Genomic DNA, 21,841 nt, shown 5'->3' on the forward strand with positions numbered 1-21,841 from the left:
TCAGACCAACACTGAAAACAACAAACAGCCTCTCTTCTTCCTCTGTTTCTGTCCCTTTTACAACTCCTTTCTCTTTTCCTGCTTTTCTGTTCTAATTACCATTGTTTGTCTCCATAGATCTCCCTTTCCTTTATTTTTTCTGTATCAAAAGAGGACATTGGCCTTTTTCAGCTGTTCCCTCTTCATCTTCATCCCACCACAATTATTTCTGTCTCTGCCTTCCTTCCCATCTTTTCTTCCCCTCTATTTATTTTCTATTCTCTCTCTCTCTCTCTCTCTCTCTCTCTCTCTCTCTCTCTCTGCTTTTTAGGTTACAAATTGTGTAATTTAGGTCATTGCTGTGTGCATTGACCCTGAGCTCATGTTAAGTCCTCTCTGCTTTGTTAACACAAACACATCCAAGTCTGCCCCCCTGCAGCAGATGCAGTTCGCTTCATCCCTGCACAGAAACAGCAGCTCAGTCCTGAGTAACAGGAAACGTTTTTAATACGATGAATTTGATTGAGTTATTGCTTTTTTCTTCTGTTTCGACATGTTTGAAAACATAACATAAAACTTAGTTAATGTAAATGTTTATTTTGATTCTGTGAAACTTTATTAAAAAGGCAAAATATATGTACAATGATATGATACATTTTTCAGCACCCTTGGCCCGTCCGCCACACTCACTTTGGGAACCATTCCTGTTGAGTGCCTTATGGCATTTCATTTTCTGCTTCAAGAATGTTTTCAATCACATTTTGTACTTTGCTCAGCCTTTTGAGTTTTGATTTGTACATAACACAACAGTTGTACAACACAATTTGTATCAGTCTTGCTCATGTGCCAAAGGCCTTATGTAAAGGACATTCTACAGAACCTCCAAAGTACCTTCAACAGCGGACAGTGGAACATGCAGACACAATTTATTTAGCTAAAATGACAAGCCAGCAAGTCATCTCACCCCACCTTATGAGATACAAACTTTAGAAAGATGATACCCAACACAGTAGTGTAAATCTTAATGGCCTGTCAGTGTGCTAAAATATTTGCTTCCCCAAAGTGTGTTTACAGTTTGAAAATGATGTTTGGAGCTGATTACAGAGACATCAGTTCTTGATAAAGACCGTCGTTGTCTTCCTGCGTAATCATATTTAGAGTCACAGTGAACAGCTGTAATGAAATTGCAGACAGGATATGATACAGTGTTACTTTGGAGGAAAAAAGCAAAAAGTGTTCAGCAGAGGCTGCAAGAATGAGGCAAACACATCCAGTCTGACCCTCCTCGACATTAATAGAAAATGCTGCAGTCATTAGCAGTTTTTTTTTTCATTATTTATCTAAAGATTTTGCTGAGCATGCTCGCTCTTCTTCAGCAGGCAGACCTCCTCATACAATCTCACATATCCAGATTCACAACCACAATCTGATTTTCCTGGCTGTTGTAGAGCTCCAAATACTTCAGCAAGGAGCATATATGACCAACATATCTCAAAAACAAACCACGTTGAAATTTACTGTGCACATTCATGCTCCAAAGATGAAAAATGTTTGGATTTTTGAGACCCCATGACCTTCCTTCTGTGCTACTATAACCCTGATCTTTAAATTTTTCATATCTGCTGACCTGTTGCTTGTTAATATTTTCTGTGCACATTCATGCTCCCATCAGGAAGTAACCTATTGATTTTTGGTGACCCCCATCACAATTCATATAACAATCTTGCTAAAGGACTCATTGACAGCACTGGTGTTTTGCATTCCACACCAAGATTTTCCCAGTTGGTCCGAAAAATATACATTTTCTTCCTGATGACCCCAATACTGCAAAAAAAAAAAGATAAAAACCGCAGAGGAAAATAAAGACATACAGCGACAAAGAAAAGGAAAGAGAGAGAGAGCTCTATATGATATCAGTTAATTTTCTATTTGTTTGCCCTCTGATCTCTCATATTGATTCATGCTTTCTCTTTCCAGTCATTCAGCCAGTAATCAAATCATCCATTCAATGAAACCCTCAATCATGTGGTCCTCTCCTCTCTTCTCTACCTTCAACATCTGATTTGTTTTAAAGTCTTGCCATCGTTCCTCTCATATTGATTGCTCTCTTTCCACCTGTCCAGACTGTAATCACTTAACTCACCACAATAAATGTGTTGACAGGAGACAGACTTCTCCTGTTTCATGAGGTCCACATCCTAACTTTCTCTCTCTGGATGAAGTTGTTTTTTCCCATCCAAGCTGCAGTCAAATATACCCCCTCACAATATGGGCTGAACTATCAATTTGTCCATCATCTTCCAAACTGTCTGTGTTTCTCTCTTTGAAGTTGGAATTGTCTCTCCCTAAAGAATATCTAATACATTTTTAATGGATGACTGTATTCAGCTCTCTCTACAGTTCCTTCTCTCAGCAGGAATACAAAGTTTCTCTTCCAGTACTTTGGGGGGATGGAGCCACTTATTTGGAACCGGCTGGTGCTCATCTATCATTAATGATGTCTCACCATGTTTCCTCTGCAGTTTTTCAAATTATCACATATTTGGCTTCAGTTCTCAAATTCTACTATGCAGATATCCTGTATAGTCTCTAATGAGATAAGAGAGGCTGACCTCGGTGTGATCCTCTCTGTGGGGTACTGAGAAAACTAAAATATTCATCACAATAAATAAGCTTTTATTGGCCTGGTGTTCACTTCTCTCAGCACCAGGTCAACTAATGCAAAACAATCTTCATACTGACATCAGAAAATCCCATTTTTATACAACCCTCTTGTCACTCCCTTCCTGCTAACTACTCTCTCCACATCTTCTCTTCCAGGTAGGACTTCATCCTCCGAACCCCAGCGTCTCGCTTCCCTCGGCAGCCTGTTAGATGATCAGCATTGGCACCATTTAGCAGTGGAGCGGCGCAGCTCTCACCTCAACCTCACTGTGGACAAACACACCGAGAGGGTTCAAATCCCTGCAGAGTTCAGCCACTTGGACATCAAGCAGGTGGGATAAAACGCAGGAAAACCCTTTACACACACCAAAACATTAGACAGTATTGTGTCATCCAAATACATCCCACACTTTTCATGGAATCAGAAAACTGTACAACCACTGAATGTTCAAAATTACCACAGACCTAGAGGGAGTGTAGATATTGTATTTCTATTATTTAATGTGCATGCAATGGAAATAAGCCTTAGGGCTTTATTGTGTTTTCATCCTCAGTGATTTTTAATGTATGTAATGGCTGCAATGCAGTGTTATGTGTTTTTAGTCATCAAGTAAATTCATTCATTCATCCATTCAACCCTCTGTATATGTCTGTATTTTTGTCCCCATACAGCTAAGTGTAGGGGCAGACCAGAGCCTCGGTCCTCAGATACCATTTGTCTCCAAGAGGAACTTTAATGGCTGCCTGGAAAACCTGCTGTACAATGGCCTCAACCTGATAGAACTAGTAAAACACAAAGACCACCAAGTTACTGTAATGGTAAGTTAATTTAGCTAAACACAATCACCTGCACTTAGTGCAGTGGGGGCCACCACATGGATCTGAGTTACTGTGACATAGCTAAACACAACAACCATCAATGCACTGTATTAGTGATTAATACAATATAACAATTATTAACAGAAAGACCACTACACTATGTTAATATGCTAAGTAAATTTTCTGGTAACTTCTGACCTCTGTTTTGACCATTTTGACAACAGCTAACGTTAATTTAGCTGGACCGTCTGCCTGCGCAGAGAGCAGCTGCGCACACGGCCCTTGGATCGGGTGTGGGTTGCCAGGTTGCGGTGGCAACCGGGATCCGGGTGGGATCCGTGTATTCATAATACATTTTGAGAATAATGCAAATTACTGGAGTTTCCCGCGAGATGGGCTAGAAATACGGGAGAAACCTGGGAAAAACGGGAGTGTTGGCAGGTATGCAGAACATGTTAATGGAAGTTATTTCAGCTATTCTACATCAGTTTTATCTCAAACGACTAACTGTGTAACTTAGTAGACTAACCATCACTTCTTAGATTAGCCATCAAAATAAGGAATCAGTAGTTTTATAATGATAATGATAAAAGTAATAACTGCAAATATTCCTGAAAGAAATCCCATAAAACTAAAATGATGGTATGGTATCGGTCAAAAATAAAATGTAGAACACACATCACATACTAACTCTGCTGAACTTGGGAAAACTGTAATGAAAGTAAGGGAAATGGAAAATGGACTGAAAGTAGAAAAACAAATTTAATCGAAATTTGAGCAGTAGTGTGTGATGTATCACACTGATATCTTCTAAATCACACAATGTTGGTACCAAATTTGGGTGCATACTCAATGTGTGGACTCACAATTGTACAGCACAGTAGCCTATATTGAAGTTTTTAAAATGATGCGATGTCTGTGTGTGTACGTCATGTAGAAAACAGCAGCTTTGTGTATTTACAGTTCAGTTTCTTCTAACTCTGGGCTCTCAGGCTTTTATCTGAGGGGGTACAGCATCAATCACTGGACAAGGGCCACTGAAACCAAAATCTGCCAGACTGCCTCCAAATGTGGCTCTCCATAAAATTCCTTTTGGTTATTCAAACACTGATAAAATATTCTCCTTGGTGTTTTTTGTGATTTTTTTGTTTATTGAATACTAACCAATTATTCAACACAGTGCATACATAACCACAGACCAGCATGCATATCTTTTAGTGTTAGTTTCTTGTGGGTTATGTTTTATTTTGTTTTACGTATTAGGGTTGTTTGTTTTGTTTGTTTTCAGTTGGTTTTTTTGGTCACTCTCGTGTGAATGCATTCCCTCTGTGTGTGTATGTGTATTACATTCCCCAATCCCTACTGGGATTCAGTCTTAGTGGTGAAATATTGGCTTTACCACTCAGGTACTGTAGTTGCTGGTTGTTCTGCATGCTGCTGCTGATGCTAAATGAAGCCAGGACAAAGGAGTGTACACTGTGGTTAGACTCTCACTAATGCCTCCTCATCTTGGCCATTAGGACCTTCAGATGTTTCTACATTCATGATGAGTGGAGCAAGCTCATCAGGGAGAGGCTGTGAAGCGTTTCTGCAGGGAGTAATAAATGCTCTCTCATTATAGTAAAGGCCCGGGCAGAAGAAAAAAACATGAATTCTTGGTAAAGAGGTTCAGAGATATCACATGCATGGCTGACGATCTAATAGGCAATTCTATGATGGTACTGCGGGTACTGCTAGTACTTAAGGTACTAGCCACAAACTTATGGTCCAATTTAATACAGAGACTAAATGGTGCTTCATATGACTCTGTGAGGGGGCATTATACAAAGAAAATAAGAGTGTGGGTGAAGGAGGACTGGGGTGTCAGTGCTGGTGTTAGTCTTGCTGTAAACTTTTGAGGGTTTTTAAGGTAACTTTTTACTTTGTGTTGTGCAATAGCACAGCCCACTCCAACGTGAATTATTGCATATCACTTTAACTGCACCACAAAGGGCTTTTAGATGTCATCTGTGTTTCTGGAGCATTATAAAGATAGCAGGCTGATATTCCCAGCAGAGAGTCGAGACTGTAATATATTACTGCTGCAGCCTTAGCAATGGACCTGGTGTCATTACCACTACTCAAAACAATGGACTGTAACAGAGATGTCAAGATACTGTAGTACTGAGCTTTCGGTATGCTCTCTTTCTTTCATTTTCATTCTTTAGGCTATCTCTTTTACCTCCAAGCCAGGTGACTTTGGTATTTTTAGTTTGCTTTCCTAATCTTATTCTAAGCCTTGCTGTTGTCATTATGGCAACACTGGTGTCCTCTTTAAGGAGACTTGCTGATGAGCTCATTGTGACGTGAGGTCACATCGACGCACCCTCTGCAACTGATTAATATTCATGTTTTATGTTGGTTTATCTCTCTAGTAATCATTTTTTCTGTCCCACCTCCTCTCTCTCCACTCTGCATGTTTCTATCTCAGGGCAATGTGACCTTTTCTTGTGCTGAGCCAGTTTCCGTTGCCGTGACGTTCCCTGGCCCCCAGAGCTTCCTCCAGTTGCCAGGGGCGACAGCGTCCTCCTCGGGGGGCGTGTCTGTGGGGTTCCAGTTCAGGACGTGGAACAAGGCGGGGCTTCTGCTCACCTTTGACCTTCCTCAGGACGGGGGCGTGGTCTGGCTGCACCTGAGTGAGGCCAGACTCCGGCTACAGATCCATAAAGCTGGCAGGGCGCTGCTGGAGCTCAGTGCAGGTCAGTCGAAAACCCAAACCCCTACACCTTCAGAACCACTTCTAACTACTAACAGTTAAGTTAGAGGTTACTCTTACATTTTGACACAGTAATGACTCAATATCCATGTGAGTTAACCTATACTGTACTCCTATGACAACCTAATCCCAAGCTTTTACAATAAACCATAAATCAGGTCAATAAAAAGTATGAAATGGCCATCAGATTTTTCCAAATGGCAAATATTCTTTTTCAAAACAGTTAACAATTAACAGTTCGCTAAGCTCCCTTAGTTACTGTTGCAACACATGTCAAGCTTTATGCAGTTTACAAAGATTTACCACTCAAAACTTTTAGTAATTTTTGAAACAATAGGTCAGTGACAGAAAGAAGTAGACAAAAGCAGGTTCACATTTTTAGCCAGCGACCGTTGATTTTGTCATTTGAAATGACAACTATCATTGGCAGTCTTATAAGCTGTAGCTAGCAAGCTAATTAAGATAATGTTAGCTCCATGAGTTGGTTGAAAATTCTCTCTCTGGCTGACTTGTTTCTGAGAAATGAGAAATGCATTTGATACCCTGGTAGCTCACCTGGTAGAGCTCGTGGCCCATGTACTAAGGCTGAGTCTTTCCTGCAGCAGCGTGAGTTTGAATCTAGCTCGTGGCCCTTTGCTGCCTGTCATCCTCTCTCTCTCTCCCTTCCTCTTCTGTCTTTCTTTGGCTGTACTAAATAAAGGCAAAAAAGTCCCCCCAAAAAAGTAAGATACCTACATACATGATATCCTGCTAAATCCAATAAAAAGAGCAGGACAGAGCTGCCAGCATTACCTTAAACTCTGATAGCATCCAAGACCAGCTACAGAAATAATACACATGTGCTAGTTGTAAATTGTTTTTTTTTTAACATAACTCTAACAAAGTCTCTAACAATTGCACTAAGTTGAAAAGTCCGATGTTTACCTTATGATCTACTGTATTATCCTTTTTGCCAACGCTCTGGTCACACATCCATATCACTCTGGCAGAACGATGTACACTGTAAGATGACTGGGGTGTGTTCTTGAGCAAAGTATTTTCAGTAAGAAAAATAGAGCAGATAATGAGATATTGATTTTTCCCCTCAACTCCAAACAGCATACAGATTCACGAGACAGGCACAGCCCTGCTGGTACTTGTTGCAGGTCAGTCACACAGATTTGTACCAAGTCTACCCACCAGCAGGCACTCTTCTCAAATAATTTTTTAGTCTTGACTGATAATATTCTTCTAAATACTGTTTCATCGTGAGACTACAAGCTGTTTCCAAATAGCAATTTGGGTTTCGTGCATGTGTGGCAGGTCATGGTGTGATAGGATATCCAATGTGGTCATTACTACATGAGTGCCCATGCTTGGCTTCAGCATTGGAAAAAAATCTTGCACCACCTGCTGCATCTGCAGGTCTTAATTTAGATTCAGAAGTGTGTGTTAATGGGTATTTTGGTTCCCAGGTTCTGCTCTGAATGACGGTCAGTGGCATTCGATGGAGCTGATCTCCAGACGAGGTCATCTGAGCATCACTGTGGATAAAGAGGAAGGAGGCAGCGCTCAAGCCAGCCCCTCATTTCCTGTCACCATAGAAAGTCATCTCTTCTTTGGTGGTAAGAGTGGAACAGGTCAACTGTTTCTTTCTTAAAAATTAAACCCTGTCAAGCATCAAACAGCCATGTGGAAGTAGCTCAACACTGGTGAGTGATGAAAGATCTAAAACTATTTGAATGAAATTGTGTTTACACAGAGTAATCACCAGAAAAACAGTGAATCTATACCCATAATGCAGTATTATATTTTCGTAACTAAAATTGGTAAGTGAAATTAACCAATTACAATTACAGTCACAGCTCACATCATGATCAAGGTATAGCTATGTATGTCTTTCAGTATTTAGAATTTCATTGTGCATGTCAATTTATATGATATTTCTTAGACAAGAGTAATGATGTTCAAATGTGTCAGCTCATCTCTAAGAAGTTGTTTTATGTGACATGATAGTTTACATTGTTTAACTGAATAATGACTCTCTTGTGGTCTCTTCTCTTTTCAGGTTGTCCTGCAGAAGACGACAGGCAGGAATGCAGAAACCCCTTTAATGTCTTCCAGGGCTGCATGCGTCTCTTAACTCTGGACAACCAGAATGTAGACCTGATCATGGTGCAGCAAAAGCAGCTGGGAATCTACAGCAACCTGCAGATCGACATGTGTGGAATCATCGACAGGTCAGTTTCCAAAAAAGTTGGTCACTGACATTTGTTAAGACTCATTTTTGTTGCTTTGCTATTACCTCCCCTATTACCTATTTACCTAATTACCTATTATAACCCTCCCCTAATATTCTGCACAGCCCACAGAGCTTTATCACACAAGTATTTAAACAGTGAAATTGTGAACAGAATTCAGTTGCCATGATCGGTGCATTCGCTCCTGGAGGTGAAATAAATCAGCACGGAACTTTGGCTTACTTTGACACACAAATTGCAGCTCTAACCAATTGCAAACCGTCTTGACAGTGCTGACCTTTGAGGGAATGGAGACTCACAGTGCAACATGGAGGAAGCAAATATATTGGCTGTGCTGCACCATCCATGAAGAATGGATGAAGAATGCATGAAGAATTTTGCTGTGCCACTTCCTGGTCAGACCAGGCACCAATGTGTGTCTTTGTTTGAGTTGTAGCATTACTTCCAGTCCACTAGCTGTAATCAAAAGCCACCTATCAGGAATGGGATTTGAGCCCATGACGACTTGTGTTCATTGCATCTTGAGTGCAACACTTTTTTAGTTTCAGTGACAAAAAAACATCAATTTGAAGACGAAATACCCTGCTGTTATCTGACCAACATGTCAGGTAGGCGTAACAAAATACAACTATCTGTTGTTTTTAATACAAATACCATCAGGGAATTGAGTCAAACATCAACCCTCTTGTTGAGGAACTGCTTTAACTACTGCTGCACTGCACTCTGACATATCCCTTGTCTAATGTCTTTTTATTAATGCATAAATTTACTCCCTATAATTGGAAACCACCTACCAGGAGTGGGATTTGAACCCACGAGGACTTGTGTCCATTGCATCTTGAGTGCAACGCCTTAACCACTCGGCCATCCTGGTGAGATGACATCAATAGCTGCATAAAATGTACATATTTTGAGGAATACAAGGTTTTGTATTTGAATTCTAAAACTCTACAAGGTATCTTTGATTGAAATCATAATGATCCTAGTCAATAAACACATCAGATTACCAGGAGTGGGGCTTGAACCCACGAGGGCTTTTGCCCATTGGATCTTAAGTCCAACACCTTAACCACTCGGTCATCCTGGTAACATTTATTAGTCACTTTTAATAGTAAAAAAGCTATAATATGATCCACTAACTAATCAAAAAAACCACAAAGTAGGCATGGGATTTGAACACACATGGACAGGTGTTCATCACATTTTGAGTGCAGCACCTTACCCACACTGCCATCCTGGTAACTTCAGCTGTTTGGTTTCAATGGCTTACATCAATGTGAAGATGTGTGACTTTTACTTGGTATCTGACATTCTCTGTCCAGACAGACAGACTCGTTGTTATAAGAAGTGTCTTAACAGCATGTTGATTTGATTTACATCCAAGCACTCAAACCAGTCAGTGAAATAGCACCTTTCACACTCAGCATGAAATGCTAAGAAAGGTGCTAAGAAAGGTTAAAAGGTTAAAAGGTAACTTTTTCAAGGATGATGAGCTCAGCATAGTTGTCTTAACAGTGCTGATCTCATTTGTCCATACAAGGATATTTTAAATAGGTTTCATAAGTCCTGTAACAAACACATACTATGCTGATGCTGCTTGAGGAGTGAGATTCAAACCAACAAGAACACATGGACACTTGTTCTGACTCTAATAACTAACAGAAAATGCCCCAAACTAACAATTTGAACTTCATTCATTATTCTTTAAGCTTGTAATGGAGCAACACACTCAAGCAGAGTATATGTATTACAGTAACCGCTCTACGAATAAAGTTATTCTTTAAGGGTTGCAAGATTTTTAGAACTCTCACAGTAATTTGAATACTACTCTTATTATATCACACAATGTAGAACTTATACCAGCAGTGGGGTTTGAACCAAGATGACTATTGCCGATTAGATCTTAAGTCCGTCATTAACTACTGTAAAAGGCATATTGACAACCCAGAGAAAATAACGATCTGCTGCTGTTGTTCGTTGAAAACAACAGAATATGGAAATATTTCAAAATAGTATTTATACAGTCAGTATATCCCTAGTATTTAGGTCCAATAAACGTCATTACATATGTCAAATTACTGCTTGTACATGATAGAGATACATCCTTGTACGTCAGACATGCTTTTGCTGTTGTTCTGTCAAACTGTAGTGTGTTTTGTTGGTTCTTAAGCAGAAATGTTTTGTCATACAACGTTTTTTGAGAAGCAACTTTTTGTTGTTTTGAAACATCATTTTTCTTTCCTTTCCTTTGCTATCAAAGTAATATATTTGTGATGTGAAGCGGTGCCGCATTTTAGATAAAGACTGCACCATCCAGGACACACACAGATACACACAAACAATCATAAGACTGCACACACACCCACAGTATCTCCCTTGTGAAATTCACAATTATTGTTCAGTGGAGACTGGTGGTGTGACAATTGTATTCTTGCTCAAATCTGCCAGTCAGCTGTTCTGCTTGGACTTTTCTCTATTCCCGGTGCACTACTCATGTACAATATACAGTATGGCCAAAAGTGTGTGGACACCCCTGTCCAAATCCAAGCCTTTTTTTTTTTTTTTTTTAGGAAAGTGGAGGCTGTTACAGCAGCAGACTAATGACCATGATTTTGAAAAGATGTTCAACCATCACATTTGAGTGTAATGTTCAAATGTCCACATCTGTTTGTTGAATAGCCCTGCTGTTGTCTGTTTCTATTTAATTATTTTGTGTCCAGTAATGCAATTATAGTTATGTGTGGGTAAAGAAATGTCAAATTACTATGTATAAATGTCATTTCCAATGGAGTCATCTCCACATAGAGAGCGATAAAGACATATTAAATAGAAGTTGGGCTGAGGGAGGGGTTTGGATTGTACAACCATCACCACGACAACATCTAGCAATACAGTTATGTATTATAGGGGCAGAAAGAGAGAAACAAAGACCATTAATTGGCTATAAAAAGTAAGCATGGGGGACAGACACAGAGATGAACTTAATCTCCAATCGCTGAAACAGTTACAACAATTAGACATTGATGTATCAATGAAATTTTGAATAAAAAACACATCTTCATTGTTTAGAGGACAAAAATTGTAAAAACTAATTCTCATGGGTGATAATCTAAAAGCTCCAATTGAAGCAACAAAACACTTGCTACCTGTTAATCTGTTAATATAAAACATTGATTAGCTGATGGTAAGATGATAAACTAAATAATAAATACGTGTATCATCAGTGACAATGCAGGATGAGAGTGATAACTTCAACCTCGGGAGAAGAGAGAGAGATGAGTGATGGAGTGCAGAACAAATCAGTTTTGGTGTCATGCCAAATAGCAGCACAATTAATGAGAAAATTACAACAATTATAAACCCTCCCCTAGGGCATAGCACACACACACACACACCACATGTACAGTAAACTGGATGTAAACACAAATATTGAACCAACCACATATCTTTGCCAGATAAGGAGAATCTGCTCGAGTGGTTTTAATTAAATGTCTCCCTGTTTCTGCATTCATCAGATTATTATTCAGCAGAATACAGTTCCTGCACAGATCTGACAGCTTACTGAAACAAGCTTACAAAAAAATCCTGTTTTCCAGTAAAGAGAGAAAAAATCTGCCATATGCCCTCTCGCTGTAATCCTGCTGATTGAATTTTGGCCCCATGGGATATATTGTACTGTAAAGTCAGGTGGAAAATGGACTCACTGACATAGCTTCAATGTCGTGGTCATACTTCAGCGCAGGTTATTATATCTACAGTTGTGTGTATGTGTGTGTGTTTTATGATTGTTGCCCATAGCAAATAGTATTATTAGCCAAAGCAAACACTCCATTAACAGCACAAATGGAGCTCCAACCCACAAGGAGTCTTTCCATTACAACATCAGTTCAACACCTTGTGTTATACCTCGTAAAAATATAAGTTTAACAAACACATAAGAAAATCAGAGTTAGGATACAGGTTGTGGTCCATGCATGTTATTTTTTTTTTTTTCATTGCTGTCATTACAGTAATTTTTTTTTACATTTTCATTTTTTTTACATTTTCATATTAAAAATTGTGTTTTCACTGATTGATATAACAGCAAACTGATTCCAACTCTGTCTGGGTTTTTTTCACGCTTAAACAACTACAGCAGTAAAATGCAACATACACATAATGCAGCAGTAATATTAATCCAAAAACATCATATATAATAGTAAAATACTGACAGGGACCATTTTTCTGTAGAATAAGTACTTTTACTTGGTGCTTAGATAAATTGTGCTGATAATACTTAAATACTTTTACTTTGAATGCAGGACTTTTACTTGTAGTGGAGTATTTTCACAGTGTGTTATTGCTACTAGGATCTGAGTAGTTCTTCTTCTACTGGATTTTTATTGACTCTCCACAAACAGATACAGTACGGTACACAGTCTGAAGGAAGATGCGAATGGGGTTTTCTCCAGTACTGGGGCCAATGTACTCTGTGTGACAGAACTTTAAGTGTTCTATTGAATTTTTGGTTTTGTCAGGCTAAATTGGCCACATGGCTCAAGTCGCTGCGGGATAGCGGGCTTATGGATCCTGAATTAGTATTTAAAGAGCTGGTATTTGGCTGCCTTAGGGCTAAGTATGAATACTGTGTTTCTGTGAATGACATTTCAATGGATGTGTGGTTTAGATGAGGCTGTTTGCAGTCTGATAGGAACTCAACTGGTTATCCATCTGTGACACTGCATTGTTTTCTCTCTGTGGGAGAAACTGGTTGTCAGAAGCTATCAACGTTATGTTTTCATGATATATGTGTGGGGTGGGATATATGTGTATTTGTGTCTGGATTGTGTATGTGACCATTGGGGGGAGGGGTGGATGTGTTGGGTTCTTTATTTCTTGTATTCTTTTTCTGTGTGGGAAACAATGTTATGACTAGTACTTGGTGTTTTATTAAAGGAGGGTAGAAGTCAAGTCTCCATCTCCTCCAAATGCATCTACATCATCATCATCCCACCCCAAGAATCATATCTGTGATTCTAACAGGTTGATGTCACTATTTACACACTAAAACTGGCAGTGGTAATTTAGGTTAAAATTAAATGGGAATTAAATGTGAACGCTAACTAGCTCACTTTAGATCAAAGCAGTATAGAGATAAATGGAGGTAACCCCCCCCCCTCACACACACACACACACACACTGTAGCAGGCTGACAGGCTGCTGAGTCAGGGCTTTTATCTAAATAAATGTGAGGCTGCAGATTCTGTACAGTCATCTGTTTTCTCTTCAATATTCCTGCCTGGGTTTGGGCAAACACACACCCAAACACTGTCACATATGTTTACATTTAGTATTCAAAACATGCATTTCTCAATATGACGATATAAACAGAAGCATGCAGAATACCAGCCCCCCAAATACCAACACACAAACACACTGTACACACTCACAAAAGCAGAACTGAGAAATGAGATGGGATTAGAGTGAAGTGGTTATTATTATGGATTTTATTTGTGAATGTGTGTGCGTGAATCAAACCCTGCTGAAGTAATCGGCCGTGGAAGCGATCCATGTGGATAAAAATACTGTTGCCTGAGTCAGATGCAACAAGAAACGGGGGCTTCAAAAGGCCAGGACAGGATCAAAATAAAGGTAGTTTGAAGCACATTGCTTGCAGAATAATATAATATAATATTTATCAAAGCTCCTGGTGCCCATAAGTAAAAAAAAGTGCACACAGAGCGAATGATAAAGTGGCTGTAATGTAACATGCAGACAGGCAACAACAAGCAAGGTCCATAGTTACTGTCTTTAAAAATATAGCTAGTTATCATCTTTGTTCATCCTCTCTGTATGTTTGTTTTTCTCTTCCCCATTTCAGCAGAATGAGGTCACTTGATGTCTTTATTAATATTCCCAGTGACGCTGAGCTATGCTTAATTAGATAAACTGAGAAAAGTCCTTTTACAAAGGGTATGATACAGCCCTACAATGTTTTAAGCATGTTCTATCATCTCAGAAGAAGCTCTGGGTGAGAACCCAACTTTAAACACTGAAGGAGCATATTTTAAAGAGTAACTTCACCCAGTCTCATAATCTGGAATCAAGAAAGCCAAGGTATTTCAAATGTTCTCTGTAAAGAAGGAAAGTTTTCTCTCCTCTCTCTCTCTCTCTCTCTCTCTCTCTCTCTCTCTCTCTCTCTCTCTCTCTCTATGATATCAACTGAAAGAAAGTTGCGAGGAAGTGAAATGATTTTTAATCTTCCTGAAGATGTGTGAAGCAGTGGTTCAGCTAAATTTACAGTCAACATTAGAAACAAAATGTTTTAGAGAGATTTTTTTCAGTTGGACAACCTCCCACAGCATGATGCTTAAATGGAAAAGATGCACCTTTGTTTTTGTGAGGATAGTCACAGTTTAAAAGTATTTTTTGCCAGTCATCACTATCTAGGATCATCTATAAAGTAACCCCAAAAGGTCAAAGGTTTGAGCCTGACAGCCAGTTTTTCCTGTCAAAGTGTCCACAAACACACTGAGCCTGCTCACCCATTGTAAGATAAATGACTCACAAATGACTCACCTAAAACACAAGATGTTTCAGCTGCATTTTCAAACAAACAAGCAAAAAAAAGTTTACCTCTTTTGATAATAATGAATGAAAGAGGTTTATTGGCATCGACTGCTTTTGTCCTCTCTGAAAGGTTTTTGGCAGTAAGACTTGCAGAATTGTTTCCAAATGTTCAAGCTGCCAAAACAAGCAAATGGATTTTTCACATCTGCAGTCTCAGTAAAGAATATATGATGATACATTTTTCTCCTTTTTTTTTTGTCTTGACAGCAAAAATGAATTCTTCAAGTTCCTCCCACACAAATGTATATCAGGATATTGTTGAGGACTGAAAAAGAATACTTGAAAAACTTTGCAATAAACTCTCTCTCTCTCTCTCAGGTGCTCTCCCAGTCGTTGTGAACATGGCGGCCTCTGCAGTCAGTCCTGGACTGTCTTCCACTGTAACTGCTCTGACAGCGGCTACAGCGGAGCGACCTGCCACAGCTGTAAGTCACCTGTCAGTCACCCATCACCACATACAGTAACCAATGGACAGTAGGGCCAGATTGAACCATTAGAGTGGTGTCAGCCCCTAATGACCCACAAGTTCTTCCCCCTCTCTTTGCTTTGTGTATGTGTCCTGTTGCCTTTAAGCACCCATCAGATACAGAGCGCTCAGCAGATGACACGTGGTATCTCCATTAGATAGATTAGATTACTCTGAAACCAACCAGTACTCCTCTGCTGAAATACTATTTTGTCCCCAGGTTTGTTGTGTGCTAAATGTTTTAACATAAAAGTAATTACTAGAGAATTACTAGAAATATGCACCAAATAAGCATAAAATGAAATTAAATAATAAAGTGATTAAAGTAGATTTTGACACGAGGCAGGGCATCAGCAACTGATAACAACACAAGAGTTATATACTACTATTTTGGTTTGCCGAATACATTTTGAGGGCAACTGTATTATGCTGTCTGGTTTATGTTCTGTGCCAAAAGTTTTTGTACCACACACAAGTTGTAGGGAGGTGGTTGGTGTGGATAGTGGGTGTACAAAGTGCAGGACTTTGACACTCAAGGCCAGGTTTTACATCCTGAGTCCTGTGTGTGGTTAGGTTTAGGCAACAAAACAACTTTGGGTGTTTTCTGTAAAATGTTAGCTAATACGTTGTGTCTTTTGCTTCAAGTCAATTTTTAAATGTTTGACTAAGACTACAATAATCCCCTAACCTTAACCAGGTGCTAAATATAACCATAAAAAACATTTATCATGCTTTAGTTGCTGAGTGGATACTGTAATGCAAGAGTGGATAAATACGTTTTGTTAATTATGTTGATATAAAACATATTTCGGGCAGCATTATGTTTCCTCCAAAATGTATTTGATGTTGCAAATCTGTGGTATATAAATGTAATTTGTAGGAGACATGGTTGGAGAGAGATTTAGACAGGGAGAAAACAAGAGTTATGAGTTAGCGCTATGGCAGATTAAATGAAAATTAGAATCAAGTAAGAGACACAATGTCAGAGAAAGAGAGGCAGATAATGAATTTCCTTTTACATGCAGTTATTTTTACATTTACTACTTACAGCAAGGTGGCAAATTGAAAATAAAAAAGTGATGAACAAATATGACTTATATACTCTATTGCTCTTACTTTTATAAGAAAACAATAAAAGAATGAAAAATGAGTGAATAAAACAGCATGGAGACTGCTTGTAATGTCCTGTGTACCTGTGAGTTCCCTCCATCATTCATGTCAAGGGTATTTAAAAGACTTTTCAAGTTGGCAGCTCCAAGCAGCAAAGAGGCTTAGTTTATAGATTGAACTTCAATATGCAGAAAACCTGTTATTCTGAAGTTGCCAATCACAGATGCACTTACCAGCCAGAAATTACAGTTGTACAGGTTTTCCCCTTTAGCGTAGCTGGTGCAAATTGACCCCTTTGTGAGCTTCATGTGATGAGTATTTTTCCCCTCACTGCAAAATATTTATAAAACGTGTTTGTATATGAGTGATATAATGGGGGTTAATGACACTATAGTCGTGACTAAAATGCCAAATGCCGATAAATAAATGAAACAGCAGCAGTGAAGTGAGCTTATAGGTGAGATATACTGGTTCAGTGCCGATTCGCTTGAGTCAAATCCTCGAAATCAAAAGGGGAGAGTTTCCCACACAGTTCACCTCTGGTCTCATTTTTATTGCTGATGTTTCTGTGAAAACTTTTTTCTAACCACACTGAGGGAATGTGATGAATAAAAGGCCTTTGGCTGTGGAGAAGAAGAGAGATAAACAGGTGAGCAGAGTGTGGGAACCTTTAGATATGGATTTGACTCGAAGGGCTCGATTCTTTGACTGCAGAGGATGCACTGGTGTGTGTGTGAGACAGAGAGAGGAGGGCGGAAGACTTATGGAGATAGAGAGGAAGAGGCAGGGCTGATAAAGGTCTAAAGTTTTATTTATTGAGTCTTTGTACTCCTATCAGTCATTACTGTCCTCTCCAGTTGGAGTTATCTTTACTTTATGGCATGCTGCTGCAGAAATGAAACCTTTTCTTCACTTTGGTTATGAGACAGTGATTCAGTGGTGATACATACATATGAAGCAGCACCCATAATCCTCCACAGTGTGTGATCTTCATCCCCTCACAGCTCCTGTGTGTCTGCCAGCTGATGTGTTGCTGTTGATGTGATTCATGCTGGAGCTGATCTCATTATTTTCCTCCCAGCTGTGTACGAACAGTCCTGCGAGGCGTACAAACACAACGGCAACTCGTCGGGACATTTTTATATCGACGTGGACGGCAGCGGACCAATCAAACCGCAGCTTGTCTACTGCAACATGACAGGTGACACACACACACACACACACACACAAACACACACAAACTCCCCTCACCCTCGTATCATCTCTCAACATTTTGTATAATTAACATTTACATAATTGTAAATGATGATACTCCTCTCATCACGCTCTGATCCACTCTATCTTCCATCCCCCTTTTTCTACAAGGCTCTCTATCTTTCTGTTCCCCTCTCTACTTTAATCTCTCTCTCCCACATTCATCTCCCTGTTTGAATATGTCTTGGTGCTTTAAGTCATTTGTACTTTGATTTTATTTTTCTCTCCTTTCTTCATATATGTCTTTCTCGCCATCTGTGTCAGTGCTCAACACGATTTACATAATTGTATAAATTTGAATAGTAATCATCCTCTCTTTTGCTCCCCTCTCTCTCTCAGTCTGTCTTTGTTTATCGCATACACTACATGGCCAAATGTATGTGGACACATTACACTCATATGTGGTTGTTGGTCTCTTTCCAAAACCATGTTCATTAATCTGCTGCTGTAACTCTTCTGAGAAGCCTTTCCACAAAATTTCGGAACCTGGTTGCAGGGATTTGTTCCCATTCAGCCACAAGAGCATTAGTGAGGTCGGCCACTGATGCTGGGTGATGGGGCATGGCTCGCAGTTTTTGAATGAATTCATCCCAAAGGTGTTGGATGGGGCTGAGAAGGTCAGGGCTCTGTGCAGGCCAGTCAAGTTCTTCCACAGCTTAAACCATTTTATTTACCTCTGTCGTCGTCTAATCCTTTTTTAATCCTTTAATAGTATGATGTTTTGAAAAATGCCTTCTTTACCTAATTACCTGGATGGCAGTGTGTGTGTTTGTTCAAGGTGTTTAAAACAATTGTGTGTAATTTCTGTGGTCCTCTGATTGGATAAGTTAGCCAGCATCTACAGTATGTGTAAATACAGGATGGAAATGTTGTGAAGCTTGCCAATATACCTGATGAAGGTTGAGCACACCAAAACATTGTAAATACATAGATATATCTACAGTAAGCGCGATTTTTGTGCAGGGATTTTTTTAACTTTTATACAAAAAAAAAATGCAAAGGACACAAAAGTTACTCTTTTGGAAAGAAGAGAAAAAGAAAACCTCCCTTCTCTGTTCTTCATCCCTCTAAGTTGCAAGCAGAATCCAAAATACCCTTGACCACATAGTGTATATTGCATCATAGTAATGTTTGTGTTTTCTTGTGTCTGTCTCTCTATCAACAGAGGGGAACACATGGATGGTGATCCAGCACAACAACACAGAGCTGACCAGAGTTCGACCATCTCCAGGTGTAAACCAGCATTCAGTCCACTTTGACTATTCGACTGAAGAGGAGCAGCTTTTGGCCGCCATCAGCCAATCAGAGCACTGCGAACAGGAACTTTCCTACCACTGCAGGAAGTCCCGCCTCCTCAACACTCCAGGTAAGGGCCTGTTTGTTTATCTAGGAAAGAAGGTATTTGTTTAGCTTGCTCTTTTTTACCATCCTGGCTCAGATTTTCTTTACAGGGATTCAAACCAGAAAAAGTAAGAAGCTGTCTTTTCTAACTTGAAGCCTGTTGATGTAGGCTGGCTTTGCATTTTAGGTGAAAGATCCTCTCTGCTTCATTTACCTCCAGTGGGAAAAAAAGGTTTTAACTCAGACGGCAGAAATATTGATTAAATGAGGGTAGAATAAATTATAATTTTTGAGGTTGCAAAGTATTCAGTTAATGTGTTTTTTTCCCCTGGACTTTATTTACTCAAGTTGTAACCACTGAATATTGTATGAATATTTGTCTTACATTCTGTGCTGTCTTTGAATCAAATCTAATCAGAGTGAGTTATGAGGCAAATATCATTTTGCACAAAAACAAAAGCTCTGGAGAAAACAACCTAACTCCTTGCAGCTCCACACACATCTTCCTCGCTCTACTAGACAAAACAAAATGATTGTTACGCTCATTGCTTCATACTTAATCAAACTCCAAGGATTTTCTTCTTTTAGAAGAAACGTTGAGTCCAATTACTTTGAACATGCATTTTTCAAATCATGGTGTTTGTCTCCATCAAGTTTACAGGTCATTTATTGACCATGAAGCTGTGAGTTATAATCAATTAAACAACCAAAAACAATGTTTTTACTGGCATTTTACTTGTGGCAAACATTGCCTATGACAAAGTGGACAGGAACGTATGTGATTATCATCATACATACATAAATTAACATAAACATTTATCTTATGCATTATAATCATCTGTCCATCTTCTGTCCAGTTGCAGCAAAGACAGTTGGTAGGAAAGCAAGACAGAAACAACATTCAGGGCAAACAGAAAATGGATTGAGGAAAGAGGAGGGGAAGGGACTAATGGATGGATCGAGGGAGTGCTTTACTTTCTTGGTATTTAGTTGAGACTGTTAGATTGGCTTACAGTAAATTGTAATTGTTGAAAAAGCTTCAGTCTGTACATCAACATCACAAGAAAAGTGCAGTAATAATGTCCAGGCAGTATTTATGGACTTACTGTGGTGTCGTTGTGTTGTGAGAGTCCCACCAGTAAAATACATGAAATAAAAGCAATGTAGAGGGATATGATTGATTTTTTTGGAATGAGGGAATGAATGGACCTTTCCTGACCCTAACTCACAATGTTCTCATATTAATGATGCCCCCAAAAGAAGACATTTTTATTTTATGGCCTCAATGTTTTGTCCAGAAAGTGTTATCAGTTTTATTGTTAGAGCCAAGATATACTACGCAGCTTTTCTCAGGGGAAGCCAAGAGAAATCAACATGCAACAAAAAAGTTTGATGTATCCGTTTTTGTGTATCGTCTTTGAATGCTATATTTGTATGTGCTGTTTAAGTATGAGATCATGTGATGTCTATTAAAGCTACTGTGTTTAAATGAATGATAAGTCTCACATGTCACCAAGGCAAACATGCTATACAGTCATTTGCTACATTAAATAAGTTTCTTTTTTGGTCAAATGTATGGAAGAAGTAAATATTTGTATCCGTTTATACTGCAAAATGTCTTCTCAAACAGCACTTAGCGGTTTTCTCTCAGCACACATTTATTTGTTTGTTTCCAAAAGAAATGTGAGGATAAAGAGTGAACAGAATAGTAAGACTCTGGTGTAAAAGGCTGAACCTAACTGAACCAAATGTTTTCTCGTATATGACATATGCATCAGTTGTTGTTGTTGGTTGTGTGTGTGTTCCAGACGGCTCTCCGTTCAGCTGGTGGCTCGGTGGTCCCGGTCCCGGTCGTCTCCAGGCTTATTGGGGCGGAGCTCAGCCAGGCAGCCAGCAGTGTGCGTGCGGCCTGCAGGGCGACTGTGTGGATCCACAACACTACTGCAACTGTGACGCCGACCGCATGGAGTGGTACTGACATTAATAAACACATACACATATTTATATATTCTCCTCATCATTTGTAGTCACAGTAAAGGCTTTTTCAGGGTATCTTGCTTCTGTAAGTTTACACATTCACTTTTAAGCATCTACCATCAGCTTGCCACCGTGTTTCATGAAAAGAAAACAGAAGACTGTAAGCGTTAGAAAGACAAAATGCTCTGTTGTACAATGTTGCATATGATTTTGAACATGGAGGACAATTTATCAGTAATCTGTATATAAATGCAACCATTTACCATTTAATCTGTGGTCGTATTATTTCTTTGATTTTTTTGTATATTAACTGGTAAAACATTATGACATCTTTAAAAATGCAGTGCTTTCCAGACAGTAAAAATAATGGACATATAAGTAAATAGTATATAGCAATTTATTCAGTAATACACTGTCTGCCTTTTCTAACTATAACAAAAAAATATATTATGAGTTTTGAGGGAGAGTTGAAGTAAAAATACAACATAATATGTCAGTTTAGTGTGATGTTAATTCTATTACTTTTTTGTCCCTTGTTGTCTTTGAAGAGACCTAAACATGGCTTTCGTGGTCATGTGTAAATAAAGATAGGATATTATTTTAAATCAGGAGAAACTAACTTAAAGA

General features: G+C 39.1%; 1 protein-coding gene and 2 non-coding genes across 4 annotated transcripts in view; 1 reads left to right on the plus strand and 2 right to left on the minus strand.

Moving 5' to 3' along the window:
- Positions 1 to 21,841, plus strand: part of LOC122887152 (contactin-associated protein-like 4) — a 95,964-nt gene that overhangs the window by 44,315 nt on the left and 29,808 nt on the right. For both annotated transcript variants that reach the window (XM_044220100.1, XM_044220099.1), the window contains exons 6-14: positions 2,800 to 2,975; positions 3,316 to 3,462; positions 5,933 to 6,200; positions 7,672 to 7,821; positions 8,265 to 8,436; positions 15,385 to 15,491; positions 17,724 to 17,843; positions 19,062 to 19,262; positions 21,046 to 21,208. In XM_044220100.1, the coding sequence (XP_044076035.1) occupies positions 2,800 to 2,975; positions 3,316 to 3,462; positions 5,933 to 6,200; positions 7,672 to 7,821; positions 8,265 to 8,436; positions 15,385 to 15,491; positions 17,724 to 17,843; positions 19,062 to 19,262; positions 21,046 to 21,208 (1,504 nt within the window). The remainder of the gene's footprint in view (positions 1 to 2,799; positions 2,976 to 3,315; positions 3,463 to 5,932; positions 6,201 to 7,671; positions 7,822 to 8,264; positions 8,437 to 15,384; positions 15,492 to 17,723; positions 17,844 to 19,061; positions 19,263 to 21,045; positions 21,209 to 21,841) is intronic.
- Positions 9,249 to 9,331, minus strand: trnal-caa. Its single transcript has one exon. It is a non-coding gene; the product is annotated as a tRNA-Leu (tRNA).
- Positions 9,462 to 9,544, minus strand: trnal-uaa. Its single transcript has one exon. It is a non-coding gene; the product is annotated as a tRNA-Leu (tRNA).

The sequence above is a fragment of the Siniperca chuatsi genome, linkage group LG13 (genome assembly GCF_020085105.1).
Source record: "Siniperca chuatsi isolate FFG_IHB_CAS linkage group LG13, ASM2008510v1, whole genome shotgun sequence".
NCBI classification, from domain to species: Eukaryota; Metazoa; Chordata; class Actinopteri; order Centrarchiformes; family Sinipercidae; genus Siniperca; species Siniperca chuatsi.